The sequence below is a fragment of the Rutilus rutilus genome, assembly GCF_951802725.1.
Source record: "Rutilus rutilus genome assembly, chromosome: 25".
In the NCBI taxonomy this organism is placed as follows: domain Eukaryota; kingdom Metazoa; phylum Chordata; class Actinopteri; order Cypriniformes; family Leuciscidae; genus Rutilus; species Rutilus rutilus.
Window position 1 is genome coordinate 24,632,035 of NC_140229.1, and position 20,646 is coordinate 24,652,680.

Genomic DNA, 20,646 nt, shown 5'->3' on the forward strand with positions numbered 1-20,646 from the left:
AAACATTTCTGGATTTTTCTTCTAACAATGGACTTCATTGGTTCCCATCGTTTTTAAGTCCAAATCAATGCAGTTTCAAAAGTCTTTGAAGTGTTTAAACGGGCTGTACGCGATCACAGCTGAAGAAGAGGTTGTTATCTAGCGAAACGATAGGTCATTTAAAAAAAATATATATATAATTTATAGACTTTTTACCTTCAATAGTTCGGATTGAGCTGATCAACAAACGGACAGGGAACTACGTCATCACGTTGAAAGATCACGCCGGCGCCGGCAGAAGTACCGCCCCACTGTTTACAATGCGACCGTACGTAGGAGGATAGTTCAAATAGTATTGTTTGCTATATATATAGTAATAGTATTCAGTGAATATGAATAGTATATGAATAACATTCTGATGAATATGAATAGTAGTTCAAATAGTATTGCCGGCGCCGGCGTGACCTTTCAACGTGATGACGTAGTTCCCTGTCTGTTTGTTGATCAGCTCAATCCGAACTATTGAAGGTAAAAACTCTATAAATGAAAAAAAAAATATTTGAAAATGACCTATCGTGTCGCTAGATAACAACCTCTTCTTCAGCTGTGATCGCCCGTTTAAACACTTCAAAGACTTATGAAACTGCATTGGTTTGGACTTAAAAACGATGGAAACCAATGAAGTCTGTTGTTAGAAGAAAAATCCAGAAATGTTTTCCTCGAAAAACATAATTTCTCTCCCACTGAGGAAAGAAAGACATTGATATCTTGGACGGCATTGAGGTGAGTAAATTATTAGGAAATTTTCATTTTGGGGTGAACTAATCCTTTAATGGGTTTTGTGTCCGTGTACAGGAGCTAAATACTAATTTTGATTATGCTACCTTTCATTATTGCATCTGTTCAATATATTTGAACTTCACACATTTGGGACATTTGCTTGTATCATGTTGATAATCATTAACTCCTGATTAGCTGATTAGCTATTGCACTAATCAAACGCAAACTGGACCAATATCAATAATCTGTTACTGTTCAATAATCTGAATGTGTAATTGCTGCTCTTACATTGACTCCACGTGTGTTTTTGTTTGTTGTCCCAGGAATATGTAATCTCAACAGTGATTTAAGGTCAAACAAACAGCAGTAATGATTTCTGCTGAACTGTTTATCACTTGTTTGCTGTCTGCTTGTTTTTTGTATCTGAAGACTGGCGCCAGTTGCCCAGAATAAGACGTTGCTAAAACACAGGGGCACACAGCGACGAGATCATGCCATCAGATAAGTGTAAAGACAGTACAGGCGGTACGGCCCTGGGCACAGATTGGAAGAGCGCTTTGTAATCTCCTAATCCCATTAATTATTACATACCGTCATTATGGGGACCGACGTAATCCCCCACAAGAATCAATCCTTTCTGAGACACGACAGTGCTGAAATGAAAGCAAGCCCTTCGTTCTTCGTTCGTGATCTAGTTCAAGAACTAATATAAAGCATTGTGTCTTAAAACAACTATTTTCTGAGTTATTCCCATCTCTGAAGCTGTTTCTAGTTGTATCATTCAAGAATCAACATTTTAGGACTGGAAAAACTCTTATTTTTGCTAGTCTGACCTTTTAATAACCTCAAGACTAATAAAGATCAATGAAATAATGTACATAGCCTGAGGACAACATAACTAGAAATTGTAAGTGTTCTGAAAAATAAAGAACAGTTTCAATGGGGCATGTAACTCAATAATCTGAGTCTACTAACATTTATAAGGCACTTCTATCATTTGTTTGACAGTTATTACATATTAAATTTGCCACAAAAACAGTAATTGTGGTCACTGTTGTTGTATCCAAATTAAACTGCTTCACAGATGAGAAACAAAAAATGTAGGCCGAATAAATCATTTATAATAAACAATGCAACGTTCCATATAAAAAGGGAATTGTGGATTTGGATTTCATGGTAACAGATAGGTCATTCATCCTCAAACTTGTATGTCTTTTTCTTCTGTTAAACACAAAAGATATTTAGAAACATTTATTTTTTTCATACAATGAATGTGTTGTTTGGATCCAAATGTCCTTCAAAATATCTCTTTATTACCTGTATAAAGTTAAGAGTAAGAACCCTAACGGTCCAATTTTTTTTTTTTTTACATGAATAAAAACCTTATTGGGTGAATCTATAAAACTTAAATTATGATGTTACAGATGGTTTAGTCTTCTCTCCTGAGCCCCGTTAATTTTAAAACTTTATGGCCCACCTTAATGTGGAAAGCTGTTTTTATTTACTCTAGGATTAAAGGCAACTCTTTGAAAAGAGCTTTGTTACATGGGGAAGGGGTAATTGAAATAGCAATGCAACATTTAATAAAAGAAGCAAAATTTTGCTCAGAATAACAAGTTTGTATTTTATATATTGTGTCCTACTGTCTCTCTTGCTTCCCGGTAAACAATATTAGTTATGTGCCAGACACACAGAAGTGCAGAGGGGAATTTGGTTTGATTCCTGCCGAATCTTCAGTCTGCACAAAATTCTCTCTTGATGTTTCTTTCTCTTTTTCTTTTTTTTTTTTTCTTAAATTGCATTTTCCAATTTGTAAATGGACCAGATGTCTGCAAGTGAATCTGTCCAACTCTTCTGAGATGGAAGCCGACTGTCTGGAGAACCCAGGTGATTTGTTCTCATTGCGGACGTCGTTGCCATTAATTGAGACAGAGGACTCTGTGTCTGGCTAGCCCACAACTCCAGACCCTAATGAGAATTGCATATTTTGCCCAAATCGCATGCTGCCTTGCTGATCCAGACAGTCCTTAGCTTTGCGTGGGGTGAGGCAGACTGCAGTGGATTTAGTGCACTATTTTACCAGCACATGTTTTAAGACAATGAGTTGCTGGTTTAAGCGTTTAAGGCGTTAAAGCGTTGGTTGTTCTTGTATTCGTCTGTTTGACTTCAGGTATTAAAGTTTCAAGTTACCTTATTGCCAAATGTAACAGATACAAAATTGTAGTGTTCACGACGAAATATAAAAATGACACTAATGCGCACTATGCTACGCGATTAACGGTGTTAATTTTTTTTTTTGCATTTATTGTATTTGTTGTGTTTGTTGTAGATATCTTCCCATACAATTGCATGCTGTATGTGTTGACCAACCATTTGGACTGAAACATCCTCTCCTCCTTGAGATCCCCGGCAAACTCTTGAACTCATCAGGATAGAATGCCTGTATTTGTGAGGATAACATGCCTTGAATACAGATACAAGATGCCATAATCCATTCTTAACTTCTTCATATTTCATGTTCAGCTTATGAACGTCACTGGTGGTTGGCTGCCTTGTGTTCAAAAAGAGTTTTAAGCCCTGCTCAGAGATTACTATTTCATAACATTTTCAATAATTTTAGTGGTTATCAGTTGTTTGCTTACTTAAACTCATTTCCATATGCATTAGTCTTAAAAATGGCATATTGTCAGAATCCCTGCAAAGACAGCAACTGTGTTCTTAGTGGACTGTAGGTGCATGGAAGAGAGGATGCTTAACTTAAAAGGAAGTTTGGGTGCAAGGTGGCTGTGGTGGGGGTAAAACTCTCTGAAGTCAATTCATGGTCCAGTGAATCAATGGAATTCATTCTTTCTTACGCCCGGAGCACCCAAAGCAACCCTGGTACACATTCCCAAATGGCCACTGTCTCCCGGCTAAGGGTGTGATTTGTCATTTGGGACGGACCCCAGAATTCTTTGCAATCGAGAATGTAGACTAAGCACAGCATCCTCCGCTTTTTGCCCTTTGTGGGAGGGAATGTTTACATTGGGTCTGAAGCTGGCTTGAAAACCTTTACTTAACTTCATATCCTTTTTACAGAAATTACAGACATCTGTTGAACTGTGACTAATTTTCACTTGGCCCAAGCACGTTCCAAAGTTACAACAGAGTCCCAATATCTAATTATAAGCAGAGGGATAATTTATGCTGTCGTTGCGGTGCAGAAATTAGGTCCCTGATGTGATTCCTGCAGGGATTCTTGGCTTACCCATCAGAAATGTTAATCTGCCTGATATTTTCACAAGAACACCGCAGAAGAAAATGTCAGGAGAAACGGTAAATATTAAGGGGAACCATTCAACTTAACCTGTCATTTTCCTCTCAAAGAAAATTAGACTGAAATTAGAGAGCACTTTATGCTCCTGCTGCCCCCATTAGAACTATTTCCACCCATTTTTTTTTTAACCCTTGTATTTTAACTAGTCATCTGGCAAGTGTTTCTCGGCTGAAGCCATCTTTCTGAGGCAAACCACAACTCTGGGGTTGCCCTTGTAGTAATAGAATATGTATCCCACAGGTCAGAAGCCCTGGAGCAGTCAGACCTATTAAAATCCTGAGTGAAATCAAGGCATTCCATCTTTGGGGAGAAGTGTCCATCTAACAGACTGATAAATTAAGCTGTCAGGCATTGCTTGTGTCATGAATCCGCCTGACAAACACAACCATGAGGTTTGCAACCCATTTGCACGCCAACATTCGTAAGAACCGCCCATCCTTAAATGATTGCCTATAATGACCTTTCTGGGTTTCTTTTTCCACAACGAGATGAACTCTGCCATGCATTTAAAGCCTTGAATCTATTTCCAAACCCAGACTGGTATTTTGGACTAATCCTCTCACTAGGACTTATAATCCATGGTTTAAACTTTTAACTTTTAACAGTTACTAATTAAACACTGAGTGGTAAGTCCTGAGACCAACTTTGTGCCGGGATTAAATTTGCCAGACAGGAACTGAGCCGTCTACAAATACCAATGTGTCGTTGGGCTTTTTTGGCCAAATTACTTTCCTTGCGCGCATATTAGAAGCCATTACTTCACCTCACCTCACTGAAGATACATTTTAAACTCTTAGCAACCTTCTCCGTTATCTAGCGGACTGATGGGCCAAAACAGGATGAAAACAATCCTGCATACCCATGGGTTTCTGAAGCACCCATGTGCTGTTAAATTCCAATTGCTTTTGGGCCTGTCAGAGTAGATTACCTTGGTATTTTAAGCTGATTCACTCTCATCCCTGCTCGACCCACATGGCTTTAGATTGTCTAGGTGTACCAATTTTCAGCTCAATTGCTCAGTCTGCTCGCATAATAAGGAGGCTGCAGCCTCACTGTACACATCTGCAGGTGTCTAGAGTAGATCTAGGAGGCTAAAAATCTATAGGTTTATTGCCCTAAAGCCAGAGTGAGTCTAAGCAAAATCTCTGCTGTCATTTTCAGTGGATCAAACTCAACGGTCCGCGGTTTTCAGTCAAAGAAGGCTTTGCATGAGCAAATTCCTGACTGATCAGAAACAATGGCTAGTGATCAGCAGGGGTAGAGTGAATGTGGGCCAGTGTTTGAGCTTAGTGGTCTCAGGCAGAAACCCAACATCCTCCCCCTCATAACACCCATTTTCTCAGTCTTTAACCCCCAAACCACTGCCCCTCCTAACCCAAACCCTAATAGCTGGAGAAGGCTGAATGACAAAGGGAACAAACAGGCATGTAATGCCGCCCGTTCCTGGCGGATGACACGGGGGACAGGAATGTGAAGGGGCTGGAGGTAGAGGGGGGGGGCGTCAGGAAAAGGCAAGGAGCAAAGAGCCGACTGCCAGAGCCCACTGTCAGATTAGAGCCATTAGCATGACTGTGAAATGACAGGGAGCTCCGTCCACACAATGAACACCATTTATCCCCTGGCTTTCTTTGGAATATTAGACTTGCCGTCCACCATTACCCACCCTACTGTAGACTGGACCAAACTTCCCAGCTGTTCGCACACATTCATAAAAAAAGGGAAACTGAAGCACTGTTCTGAGGGATTTAGAGGGAATATTGGATTTTTTTGAACAGCTTGATGTTTCTTTGAGGTCTGTCCATCCTCACCGCTAGATAATCTTTGACTAATTGGAGAACTGTGAGACATTGGAGATGACATGGTCTGTGAGCTATAGCCTGATGCTTACCTTTAAAATATATATACACGACTTAGCTCTCCCATTCTGACCAACCGGGTTAGGCCAGTCTGTTTGGATTGTTTTTGCAAATTGCCAAGCAGACCAGCTGACCAGTCAGCAAAACCAGTTGAACACAAATTTAACCAGGTTGGTAGTTGATCTAGACTTGCTGACTATCAAATTGGCAAGTGTAGGAGATGTTCTTTTTTATGCTGGTATAAGCTATATTTCTTTAGCTAGTTTGTTTAATGCATATGTCATATTTTGGTGATTGCACCTTTCACTCTAGTTTTAAAGAGGCCCTTATTACCACTTGGAGAATGTTAGATGTTCTCATTCGTGTTAACTTTCACTTTTTTTTTTTTTTTTTTTTTTTTTTTCTTGGCTTTTGACTAATAATTTAGAGTTAGTGCAAACACATTGCCCAGTGCTCTCGATTAATAACACCCCTGTCAAGACCTATCTATTACAAATACAGACACTCTTGTTTCCCAGTAAGGCATGCATGATAATGATTGAACTCTACAAAACACACACACACAGAGAGATACATACAGTAAGAGATATTTAACTTCCCTTGCATTTCAGGGTATTGTTAAGATAGAACTAAGAAAAACTCCCAGGAAGAGACACTTTTCTCATGGAAGTCCACCTTGGCTCAAAGACCACCCAAACACTGCTCAGTTCAGGCTTTACTTTGTCCATGCTGTTGTCTACCAGGGCAATCCATTTACCTCTCCCACCCCTCCTTCATCCATCAGCCCGTCCCTCTTTGTTTTTCAACCACATGCTCAGCAATCATCAGTCTTCCTCCCCGCATTTCTGTCAAATTAGCCCCTCATGATGACCCACTTCAGAGGCTAATTCCCCCTTGATGACTCACGCCCCCTCCCTGTCCCCATCAGATATTTGTCTGCAGTATTGGGTTCTTTAACTTTGTAACTGAATGGAAGGAAGAGACAAAAAAAAATTGCCTGTGGACACAAGCTTCAAGTTTCAGGACACAAAATCACCATAACAATACTAGTTATCATATGATCATACAATATTATACTATAACTTTGTGTGATGAACATGCTAAAATGTAAGTTATTTTTCACTGTTAATCTTTCCATCCAGTGTGCTGTCAGTGAGGTGATCATGAGAACCATATCTGTCTGATTCATGACTACTGAATATTTTGGATTAATTGATTCACTGAAAAGATTTGACTCAAAAGATCAATGCTCACTCAAACACACAAATTAGAGCTAGAGTGAATGCCAAGGTTCTTAGTGCATAACATCTTAAATGTCTGTCTGTTCTTAACATATCATATGCTTTCAGAAGACATCATCATTGCACTATGGGGTCATAGCCCCAATAATACCTCAGTGGCCAGGATATTCTCAATAAATTCTCCTTTTGTGTTCCAAAAAAGAAAGTTATAAAACAAACCCTTTAAGAAGGGGTGTCCAATCCTATTCATGGAGGGCCACCTTCCAGGGGAGTTGAGCGCTAATCTTAATTAAACACACCTGAACAACTAATCTAGGTCTTCAGGATCACTAGAAACTTCCAGGCAGGGATGTTAAAGACTCTAAAGGAAAGTTGCCCTCTGATCGCAGGATTGAACAGCACTGCCTTTCAAGAAGGACACAGCGTGAGAAGTTTTCGTAATGCGTTCTGAATAGCAGATACCCAGGAACCTGTAAACCATGATTACAAATGTTTACTTTTAGGTCTAAAATGTTGACTGGTAAAATTCAGTGGCAGAAGTTTATTTTGTGTGCAAGACTTGAAAATGCAAAGACGGGGTCACAGAATGTAGTCCACTTTGTCAATTCCAACTTGTCCATTTTAAAATACTGCACTGTGAAGTATTCCTTAATCCTAAATCGGGATTCACTCTAGTGCTAGTTCACAGTTCCAACCCCTATCTGAGGAATTCCCTCCGGAGTGAATTACACTGAAGTGGATATGATATTAGACTGGTTGCTTTGGTCACAGAGGGCTAAAAGGGATGGCTGGTGGTAATGTAGATTTCTGGGAATGCTCCAAATGGTCTGAGCAATTGGTCTGGAAAGGTTTGTCTGTTGGTTTCCGTAGCATCACACAGCTCAGCAGTTAACAAGAGACAATTATAGCAACCAGTTTGAAAAGCTGCGGGGACTGTTACATATTAAACTAATTGCTTGTTGTTATATATTTAACCAGTAGCAACTGTATTACTTAATTATTGCTCATAGCTTCGGTTAGCTACAAGTCATGCTAAATTATTCTTTTCATGGGTAAGAAAATAGTCTAAATCTAGTGATTTGAAGCTGTTGAGAGCTGGTTTACATTATTAGACCACCCTGAACGAACACACGTTGAGTGAAAACAACGGCACCTACCCTGACAAAGCCTTTGAGACCAGGCTTTTTTTTAAACAAAGTATATACCGTGTTTTTCTACAGCTTTCACTGTTGTTAACCCCATAGACTGTTAACACTGCACAGTATATTACTCTCAGATTTACTGTCACCGTACCATGGTAGATGTTTGCCTGTGTGATGCTTTGAAATTATTCTGCTAAAGATTGCTGACTGGCCTTTTCCTCTCCCATTTGCTCAGCTCTGTCTATCTCTACGGTGTGTCGAAACATATGGTCAAGAGGAGAAATGTTTTACCAACAAAGCATAGCATGAATAAAGTGCTGCCTCGTTTTGCTCATGAAAGGGGGGCAAAGACAAACCCTGTCGCTAGCGTTCAGTTGATGCAGTACATACTCAGAGGAGATTGATGATTTATTGGCACTTGTGGGAGAACAATTCATTTAGCTGGTCTATAGCAGTGGTCTTCTATAGGCCTCACCCTCACTCCGATTCATGCACCTCTGTCGAGGATTTATGGGGCTTTTTTTATATTGGACTTTCGATTAGGATCCGAGGCATAAGATGAATTTGCATGCATGCACAGACGGAGCAAAGCTGTTCCTTGAAAAGATGCCAGCCAGGCACTTTCCGCACAGGACGAGCACTGTGACTAATTTATGATGATGGTTTTGCCTGTTTGAAGACCCCACCCCCCAAATCCTGATCTTCTAGACAAGATGCAAAAAATAAAGGCTCAATTTAGGTTAACCAAAATATAGAAAAATAATACGATTTGGAATTTGTAGATAAAGGCGAGCGCATCTTTAAAACACATCTTAAATCCTACAAAAAGCAAAAAATTAAATAAAATAAGTCCAAATGAACAAATATCCACGTTAAATGAAAATAACAATTGAAGAAAGTTGACTTCATTGAACAGTGTGGTGTAACATGCATAGATGAATTAAATATTTAGTAATAACTGTTTTATAACATATTTATAATACAGTAATAGAATATGCAAAGAAGATTCTAAAGAATTTATATAAAAAAATATTTATAAATGCTTGCATGGGCCAAGTGTTGCATATGTCGTTGATTTTTACAGGTCAAGTGTTGTATAGAGCACCCATTTGTTAAAGCAAATATTTAAAAATGCTTCGTGTATCACTGCAAAAGCAGCTGCATTAGACAACACATTTTTTTATTAAATAATTATGGCTATGCAAGCTTTCAAACACCCACAGCATGCTTCCAGATTGTGAACTTCTTGTCAGCTGTGTCTGACGGCACATTAGGTGCTGGGCTAGACAACATTAGGTGTTTCCTTTGACTGATCTCCACTTTTTTTTGCCGTTAGAGGTCTTCCATGCAACTCGAGCCCCTGTCCCCCTCCCCGCACTCCTCTCGCCGCTGCTTCCAATTGCCGAGCACATAGCACACATTCCAGACATGTCATGGAGGGGGGCTCAGAGCCAGCTCTGACAGATCAGCAGTTAGTGATGATAGCGGTGGTCGCCTGGGATTCTCTCGCTCGCCTTTCATGTGGCCTGGCGATTTGACATTTATCAAGTGACCCCTGCAACCATGTCTTTCATTGTGCTGGCCTTTTAATGGCCTCAGATTAGGGAGCAGACAGCCGACAATGCAGGGGGCCAATAGCACAGCCTTTCCTTTTGGGGTTTTGTATGACCAGCTGGATTTGTTGAGTGTGTGAAAGAGTTTACCTGATGCGTCTAGGGTCGTAGACTTGGTCAGAATTGCGCGTGATGCTTTCAGCACGTTGAGTGACAAGTAGGATTCGGATTTAAAAGTGGGGTTAAGGAATAAGCAGCCGAGGTCAAAGGCAAATGTTTTCGTCTGTTTCGTTTAAATTGCATCAATATATAAAAACAGGACTCCGGAAGGCAGAGAAGGATTTTTTTTCACCAGTAAGTGTATTTCGTCTGACAGCTAAATTGCACCTCTTCATTGACTTCTGCAATTATCAGCTTTTATTCCAAATAGTACTGAAGTTTCCCTTCTTGTACCAGGAGTTTGGAAGGTATCATTTGCTAGGCCTGTATATGATATGACAGCACTCTTAAGGGTTATGGCTGCATAAAGTGAGGTCTTGCTGACCAAACTGAGATCACAGAGGTTACTGGGCTTATCCCGCCCTAGTTTTTCACATTCTTGCACTCAAATGCAATCCAAATACAAAGGAGAGGCCTGAGAAATACAAGAAAAAGAATTTCTCAGTCATGCACATTAAATCAATCATACACATTATCAATATGTGAGGCAAACAATAATGACAGTTCCACAGTTCCAACTTTGCATAAAGCATTTTTGCTTTGACAGTGTGGTTTTAGGAAGAACTCCCTTAATATTCATTGGAAATGTGACGAAATGGGTAAAAATGAGACGAAATGAGACGAATCTCATAAAAACTGTAAAGAAAATAGCCAGGCCATAACCAGCCATGTAATCAATAGAAATAAATTAGAAATTGTGTTTGCTTTTTTTATTTTTTTTTATTGTGACATTATTTTCTTGATTAGTACTATGAAATAATACAAAGACGTGAAACTCACCGAGTGGTCAGGGGTGTTCACTGATATGCTCACACAAAAATCGCTGCAAAAGATGCTTTCCAACAGGTGTTTTACCATTCGTTGTAAAACTGTGGACCTATTTTTCCAAACGCCTCACACCCGTACATTCTTCCGTTGAGAGCTTGAATAATAGACACTCCAGCCCAGTTTCCGGCGGCGGAGTAATACCGTACCTCACAGCACATCCAATACAAGTCAATGGAGTTGGACAGAAACTACGATAAAACCTGTTGGAAATCATCTTTTGCAGCGATTTTTGTGTGAGCATATCAGTGAACACCCCTGACCACTCGGTGAGTTTCACGTCTTTGTAAACGAAAGTTTAATGCGTTTTAGGAAGGATTGTTCCAGTGCACCTATGCAGCCATTGTGGAGGTGGGGGGGTGCTACCACAGAAACCGAAAATTCTCGGGCCGGCAGCATGTGTCCAAATTTCAATCTTAACTGCTCTATTTCATCAGAAACGATCTGAAAACAGGGCTTTAAGTGTAAAATACCGACCTTGTCCTTTAAATTTTCCAGTAAAAAAAAAAAAAAAAACAGACCTTTCTTTGTGAGAAAACTCTCTCCCTCCAAACTCTGACATTTGAAATAATGTTCCCATTCGTTTCCTACAACGCTAGTGCAATCAAAATGGCTTAAGTGACACTTTTGTGTAGTTTCTCTACATCTCTGGCTCCTTTGGCACTGGTAGCCTAGATCAAATCACTTGTAAGGATGAACGTGGAGATATGTCTTTGTTGTTAATTCAACAACATTCTGTCCTACAAAAAGGGGGGGAACGAAAGAAAAAAGCATAAAGGAAACAATAGAAGTGTTGCTAGGTTGCAAATTCTCTCAGAAAAGCAACCTTCTTTTGTTTTGCCGCTTTCGCCTCTTTGAGATCTTCCACTGTGCGGATGGCCATGCACTTTCTTTTGGGAAGGGTGGGGAAGTGAAAGGGGAGGGTTCCGGTGTTTTTAGTAGCCAGGGATGAGGGTCCGTGAGCTGTCAGTGTGCCCATTTGTCCTGAGGGTGAGGAAGGCCTCCTGCAGGCCGAACTCTATGGAGGAATGCACTTCCTAAGGAGAAACTGTCTAAGCACTGAGTTAGCAGCTCATGGTTGGAATGTCAGGTCAAACACATCATGCTCTGGACCCCTCCTCTCCTCTAACAAGTGTGCTACTATATGTTCCCACACAGATCATTTCCAGCATCTCATTGTTGATATTTTAGTCTAGCAATGAATTATGTAACACCAGTCGGTTAATGTGTGGGTTGTGATTCCTGTTTACTTCTAAACAAAAGAGTAAAACTCAATTGGCAATTGATTCTTCATTGCGAACTAATGAATTGGACAAGATGTTTCACCCAAGTACCAAAATAAAATGTGTTTTCACAGCTGTCTATTTTCTACAATTCTATCCTGCTGTAATAAGCTCATCAAAATAAAATCTATTTGACGAAGGAAAAATGTGAAAGGGTCAACTGAGAGGTTATTGAAGGATGGGTTATTAGGCTATGTAATTTGTATTTGTTTGTACATTTTATCTTGTTTTATAGTAAAGATGTCTAAACATGATTTATGTACCTAAGAAGAAAAGGCTTGTTTTATATCTTGAATGCACGTGTAATTTGTCTTGTAGCACTGGTGGATTTTCTTCATTTGTATTTCACTTATTTATTCTCAAAAAAAAAAATTTTTAAATGTGGTGACAATCGATGGGTGTTCTTGGTGGTTGGTAGACTGTTACTATGTGGTTGCTGATTGGTCCAAATCAAAAGAGCCCACCCTCAAGTCTATCAACATATTCTAGTGTCTTTATTTGGGTTCCTAATTCAATGTACAGGTAAGTTTACTGGACATTTTTGTCCATTTTATCATCTGCCAAGTTGACCATCTAAAGTAATAGTACATAATTTGAGGTTACATTCAAGTCTGTTACACAGAAAAGGACAAAGTTCCAAATGTAGGTTAGGGTAATTTAGCAAGCACCACTTATAAGATTGCACAGAAAAAGTCTTAAAGTCCCTTTCAAATGTTCTTCAGTCAGTGCCTTTTATATTAGGCCTTAAGAGCTCTGCAGGTTCCCATAAGGGCAAAGATACAAAGATCCGCAGCAGAATCCTCCATCAGAAATCTCAAAGCCAGCCTCGTCGCAATCACGTAAGGAAAGAACCTGTGTGAGCTGACTGCTTAGTGCGATGTTTAGCGCAATCAAAGCTCATAGGGAAGCCCAGAGGTGAGCCTTAGAAGCGGTTTTGTTTCTTCTGGGCTCTAGTTTGTCAGGCCCCCGGGGGCCGATGGAGATGAGGAAGGAGAAGGCGGCGCTCGGCAGCCAACGGAGCTTAAATCACTCTCCATTTCACATACAGGAACACATGGGAAGGAGTAATAGTATGCGTAACCCTGGCAACCGGTCCAAGTCATCAGTTTCAATTCTTGCAGTGGTGGGCACGGTCCAGTGGCGCTGTAAGAAAGGACCCTAATCTGGAAGGAGGGCATGGGCGGTTATTACATTTCCTTTCCCACTTGATACTTGGAATGGGGGAGGTTCAAGGGGTTACACAGCCAAAGGAGCAGGGGATATCGTAAAAGCCTCCTGGGACTTGTATTTTGGGCCGCTGATTGATTTCTGAAGGTGTTGTAGCTGAGAAGGTACTTACATTTCCCCCCTTCTGCTTTTTTCACAGTTGTCCCGAAGGAACCGCAAGTGACGTGTCGATCAAACACCTACCCCAAAGGCTTCTACTGCAGTTGGCACCTTCAGCATCCGACGTTCATCCCTACGGACTTCGAAGTCAACGTCCAGTAAGATATTTTCTTGTCTGCCTTTCCTTTTGTTTGCAACTCCATCCGTCACCCCTCGCTTTCCGATCAGCCCCAACTTCCTTCTGCTTGCCTCTCGCTCCGTCTGTCATGTCATGCCCTCTCGTGTTCGGCAGAGGCTTTGAGACGCATTGAGCTCATCTGAATCAGTGATCTATGCGGTCAGACAGTGTCTGCTGAGAGCTGATTAGGCCTGTCTGACTCTGAGTGCTGGAACTCAAGGCAGTATAAGTGGACTCTCATCTGAAAGCCCCTGTGGATAACGCTGCACAGCTCCAGTTCTCTGTCTCTCAACCCCTCTTTCTCTCTCTCCTTCTGTCCACATCTGTCTGGACGACCATAAGGCAGCTTTATCCAAATGGGAAGCCTCTGAATCTACACTTTATGCACTACCTACTAGTTCTAATGATATTACTGATCTTAGTTTTAAGGCGAGACACTACAGGTGAATAGGGTAACAATTTTAAATAATAGATATCACCATGAAACTTCCTCAGTTGATTACTTACACAAGTATATAAAACATGTATTACAAGTTTTTTAAATGTTTATGTTTAATTATGCAAATTAGGCATTGTCTCATTAAATTTGAGTAATTTTGCATATATTTACGGTAGATAGATCTGAACATATGATAAAGCCAGGTGCAAAATTCTTTTTTCATTTTGTTTACACATAATTTCAGGATATATGCTTTCATTACCTAGGAAATCAAAATATACTGTCCATAGCCTTAAAAAATCGATTTTCGCCATATTTTTTTTAATTAAAATGTCACATAAATCAGGCCAGGAATGATTTATTAACAAATCCCTCTGAAAATATCTTCAGAATACTGCTAAGTGTATAACTGGAAAGTCTGGTGTACACAGGTGCTACATAGGCTGAGATGTTTGTACTGGAGAATGACAAAAAAATAATTTTGAGAAAACGGCATTTAAAGATTTAAATAGCTCTAAATGAGATTTCGTCATTAGCTTTAAATCCCCCTTTGGACATTCACGATTGGTTACTGATAGAAAGGAAATGCCCATATTTGGGTTAGCGTTGTGCAGGAGACTCAGAGCTTTACAACGATACCGGTCATGACAGACGGACAGGCCTTGACATTCACTTTTTTGCTCACTAGCCAATGTGGCTAGTGGTTTTCCAAAGTTACTAGCCACACAGCATTTTTACTTGCCACATTTTTGTTGTTGTGAAATTACCTAATAAAAGTTGACTATGGCGTGCTAAAATTTACTTGAACTAGATTTACAACCCTTTTAAATGTAAAACCACTGTACACACCCAAATCAAGACTACATAAATATATAACAATACAGGTCATTATCATTAGCTCTGATAAGGTTGTGTGTAAAGCTCCTTTTTTTTAAATAAAACCATGTATTATGTATTATATGTCGCCACATAGCTCCACCGGCATACAACGTAACTCCAGCAGGGCAGCTAGCTGTCTCTTCGTTTCTGTGTTGTCGGTCACTAGCGCGCAAGCGCAAGGCAACATTGTGTGGAGGTAATACTCATTAGGGCTGTCAAAATTGCTCAAAAATGACGTTTGAATATTCCCTCTAAAAAAACACATATACACGAACACGAACTATTCGAACATCTGGTTGCGCATTTTGTCAATGACGCGCATTACGTCAATAACAGGACAAATGAATACAAAGAGACATAACTACTTGTATAGGTAGTTTATTTAAGTTTAAACATATTTGACAACGTATTACCTACACAAAAACAAGTAAATCAACTAATGGCCAAGACCGCAGACCTCACTCTCGCTCGCTCGCTCACTCGCAGGCACTCTCTCTCTCTCTCTCGCCCTCACCCTCATGCCGCGGTCACACCAAACGCGAATAGAGCGTCTGGCGCGAGTGATTTCAATGTTAAGTCAATGTAAAGACGCGTTTACGCGCGTCTGGAGGTCTTGCGGCGCGAATGAGGCGTCACGGTCTCTGGGCATAACTGTTTAAATGAACAACAACAAAGCAAATGTTGAGTGCTGATCAAGAGTTTTGTGCAAGCAATTTAAGGTCGCGACTCTGATATAGCAGGCTTCATTCAGTGATTGAAACAAATCTTATTAACTTTAATTGAAGTTTTACAGTATATAGAACCGACATTGAAGCTCCGAGCGAGCTGTGCTGTGGTAAACATGGAAACGGTAAATAATCAAACCAGTGGAAGCCTGCAGTGCATGAAACTGCTTTATCTAACCTACCTTATTCATGCAATATCTATTCAGTCAGAACAGTAGCCTACACTTTAGTAATGTTTCTGTTTAACGTTAACGCTTCTTCCTATTACCTGTCCCTGACCCCTCAGGCAGCGCGCCCACTCACAAAGCAGACAGCCGCGCCTCTGCTACCGCGGGCGTTTTTCCACACTCGAATATTCATTTTCACAATACTCATGGGAGTTGTAGTGTCGTAGTGTCACACTTATTTCAGATGCCTTTTGAAAATACTACAATTATTCAACCCGCCAAAGTGGCTAGTTGGAGTGACTATGTTACCCGCCACAAGCAAAATCCACCTGCATTTGGCGGGTTGGCGAGTGTTAAGGTCAAGGCCTGCAGACGGAACTCGGCATGTCGTGTTGGAATGCAACTTCTTGGTAAATTTGGGAGAAACTTACTGCCGCAAGGAAACAAAATGTAATAAAATAAACATCTTAATGTATTTTTTCAACGTTTTCTTTATAGTAGCTTGAAAGAACACATATTGAAGGAGTAAACTAGCCCAAAATCTCAAAACTGACCATTGCATGAAAAATCTGTTTTTGCCTGCCGTGTCTCGCCTTAAATGGCTAAATATATGAATTCAATTATTTAAGGCTTTATAATAGTGTCCTGTATACTGGACATTTGAAACACATAAAATATTATATTGTTCTAATTTAAGAACACAGCTCATCGGAATCGTATGAACATATTTCCATATCTACGCCCATTCAACCATGTGCACGTCTGATCGTGGAAGCTAAGCAAGGTTTGACTTGGTTAATACTTGGATAGGAGACCAACTTGGAATATGTGAACCTGATTTCACCAAGTACAACATGGTCCTGGATCAACATCTTTGTTGATCATGGAACAACATTCCATTCAACCAATCAGATTTTAGGGACAATTTTTCAGTTTATGTCAAGTTTAGGCTTACAATCAGGCTTAGGTGTGTCTACATAAGTGTTATTCACCTATCATTTCCCTCTGATTTTAGGGATAAGTTATGGGCAGAGTTAAGTTTAAGGGTAGGGATAGGGTTAGGAATAAATTTTCGGACAGGAATGTTATTCCAGGATAAAAAAAAAAAAAAAAAGTCAAAATCACAGTGAACATGGGAATAACAGGTAATGTAAGCTAAGTCCTGCAAAGGATAAAATATTCATAAAAGCATAATTAAAAATGGAAGTTAATACCCTAATTAAACATTTCATTATAGTGTTGTAGCTTTTAAAAAAAATAAAAAATAGTTTAGCCAATATTTTTTTTAATAGTTTAGCCAATAGTTTAGATTTGTACTTGCCCTGCCAACATTTTCAATGGTCTCATCACAAGATAATTATTTCAGTTTTAATGGAATATATTTACATTTGTCAGCATGAAAAATTACACTACAGTTCGAAAGTTTGAGGTCAGTAAGATTTTTTTATTTATTTTTTGTGATACTTCAGCAAGGAATAAATTACTTTTTGAAATAAATTGCATGTTCACTCAAAATACTTTGGTAACAATTTATTTTACAGTGTCCTACACTTATAGTTACTTGTAATACCTATTAAATATACATGATTACATGCAACTGACCTTAAACCAAACCCTATTCCTAACTCTAACCCTACAGTAAGTACGTCGTAAATTAATATTACTCAAAACTTACATTAATAACACATGTACAAAGAAATATCTTGTTGAGCTGAGAAATGAATCACTCAAAACATTTTGAAAAATAGTTTTCAGTGGCTAATGTGTCAGATTTTACTAAAAAAAATTAGAAATACCCAACTGGCAATTAAAGTTGACTTTAAAAATAGCATTGACCTTGTTTCACCTCTATTAATAACAACTTAATAATCCATTAAGTGTCATAAATTGTGCAGTTTAGGTCATTATACAAGAACATAATGTCAGGACTAGACATTATCTACATGACAAGTGATTTATGTGAAAATAGGCAGCAAGGTTTGCGAAGTATAACCTCAATAAAGCTTCGTCAAAACCCAATAAATGATTTCTGCAATGCACATGCAGAGCTGATATCAGGAGGTTTAAAGGTCAGCTACAAGGCCTCTGCCCAGACGGTACCCTGGAGGCAAGCAAATGGCAGTGCCTAATTTAACATATCTGCTGCTCTTGTGCCATGCGGTACCACTGCAAAACATCAAAATGGAATAATAATGTTTGTTTCTTCAGGAAATTATGGACATTTATTCCATACAACAATAACTTAGTGTCTAAGTTCTAATTCTGTCATAATTTACTCACCCTCTTAACCTATATTAATTGCTTGCTTGTGCCAAACACAAAAGAAGATATTTTGAAGAATGTGGGTAACTAAACTGTTTCTAGTATGTGTTTATGTATACTATGGAAGTCAGTGGGGAGCAGCAACTGTTTGGTTACCCATATTCTTCAAAACATCTTCGTTTATGTTCAACAGAAGAAAGAATTTCATGCAGGTTTAGAACAACTTGTGGGTGAGTGAATGACATAATAATTTTATCTTGGCTGAACGATCCCTTTAAAAGACTAGTTTACCCAAGAATGTAAAATATGTTGTCTTTTACTGAGTAAACCAAGACTGCTTGAGAAGGTTACATTTTCTTACAATTTTTCAGACACAATCAGAGGCCCTTGGAGGTGACGAGGGATGAAGTTCATAAGAACAGGTGTCACGTCAAGTTTCCAGAACTTTTCTCCAGCTATCCTTACCGGGTCAACGTTACAGCAGTGAACTCGCTGGGTCGAAATTCCACCGCCATCAGCTTTGAGGAGTCTTCAATAGGTACAGTTTATATTACTAGTTCAGCATCTTGTTTGAAAAGCTTCTTTTTGTCATTCGACACAGGAAATGTTGTGTGTCGTTTAACCAACAGAACGCCATCATGAAGTCATTTACAAGTTGTTTTGTTTTGATGGAAACACATTAGAATGCTTGAAAAAAATAAATCATACCCAGAGTTGTTTAGAAAATTGCTATTCGTTATTAACCTTGGAGGATTTACTGGTGATGAGCAAACAGACCTGGACAAAACATCGAGCTCAGACTCTCTGGTATAGCCTACAATCACCTCCTTTACTGAAAGAACAACACCAAAGCAGACCAACAGAAGTGGAGAAAATATCTCTGATATATTGGTTGTTTGTTGGTGGCTTCTGGCAACTAAATAGAATACTTACATGCATGACTACATGTGTGCTTGATAGTAATAAAAATGCTAATGCCGTCTGGATCACTGGATTGACACCGAAAATATTTTCCCTCCGGTTCTAGTGTATATTTTATGGAAAATGGAATGCATTTCATGTGCGACAGCGATTGGATTTCATTTGAAAAAGCAACTTATGATTAGCATACATTTCAGTGACAAGTAGGGAACATATTGATGGAAGTATAAAATAAATAAATTGCCTTACAGTAGACCTAAAACATGCAGATCATTACATTTGGATCACAACTACAAAGAACATGAGAACTAAATGTAATGCTTTTTTTTTTTTTTTTTTTGCTACACTGCAAAAATATATTTTTTTAATCAGTATTTTTGTATGATTATTTTTTTTTTTGTATTAAAAATATTGAAATATATATTGATATATATGACTTATTTTTCCTACCCCATTGCTAAATAGTTTTTTCCTTGTTTTAAGCAAAAATATAACCCGATTTTAGTGAGGGTTTATGCTTAAAACAGGGTAAAAAAAAAATAATAAGAAAGAATATTTGCTTCTAAAGTGAGCAATTTATCTTGTCTACAGGATTTTTAGATATTTCACTGGGGAAATAGATTACTGATTGAGAAAATGAATTTTTTGAAGTCTAGCCCTCCCTCTTAGCATGCCAAGACGTAAAAATAAAAATTAGCATCCGAATAGCTGACATCTAAACAACATCAACAGTGTTTGAAAGTCGTAAAGAGTGTTTCGCTCAAGCCAGGTCAAGGCCTGAGCTATAAATCCTGAACCCACTATGTGTCTGCTATGAATAGTAAAGGGAACGGGGCTCAGAAACATCTCTTTGTCCTCGTGTGTATGTGTTTGTGTGTGAGTGAAGCTAAAACCGCAGAGCAAACAGAATGATCCTTGGATGCCGCAGCTTGAGAAGAAGAGAAAGGCCACTCTGTTGCTCTCTGCTTATTTCCCATAAACCTCAGGATCTCCTGATATTCAGGGGACGAAATGTCACAGTGTGGCTTCTTTAAAAGACGTGTGTGTTATGTCAAACTGATTTTCTGCTCAGAGGGACGAGCTGGGGATCATAAAGAGGAAATCTCAACACTATTCATCATTCATCTCTTTTTCCTTTGTAGTGTTTTGCTAGTGGCATTCGTCACGAGTGCTTCTTTCTGTTTAGCCATTAAAAATGTGTTCTTGTTGTACTGAGCCTTGTCAAAACTCATTTACCATTAGCATCTCAACATTTGAGGCAGTTTCACACTTCCAAACTATGTTAAATGAATAGTTCACAACTTTTCTTACTCTCATGACATTGCTAAACCGATATGATTTATTTAACTTACACGACTTCTAGGAAACACTAAATGAGAAATTTTGCACAATGTTCAAACTGTCCTTTTCCATGAAAGCATAGAAAAAAGACAAAGTACCTTAAAAGTAACCGAAACGTTTTCCAGATACTCATTAGACAAGACATTATATAGACACAATCTAAATTGGAGGTTTTCAGACAGGGTTTTATTCACATCATTCACCTGGTTTATAT

The 20,646-nt window shown here is 39.0% G+C and overlaps 1 protein-coding gene across 1 annotated transcript in view; it reads left to right on the forward strand.

Annotated features, from left to right (window-relative positions):
- cntfr (ciliary neurotrophic factor receptor) overlaps positions 1-20,646 on the forward strand; it is a 182,261-nt gene that overhangs the window by 118,217 nt on the left and 43,398 nt on the right. The window contains exons 4-5 of the mRNA XM_084401446.1: positions 13,561-13,678; positions 18,542-18,708. Of these exons, the coding sequence (XP_084257572.1) occupies positions 13,561-13,678; positions 18,542-18,708 (285 nt within the window). The remainder of the gene's footprint in view (positions 1-13,560; positions 13,679-18,541; positions 18,709-20,646) is intronic.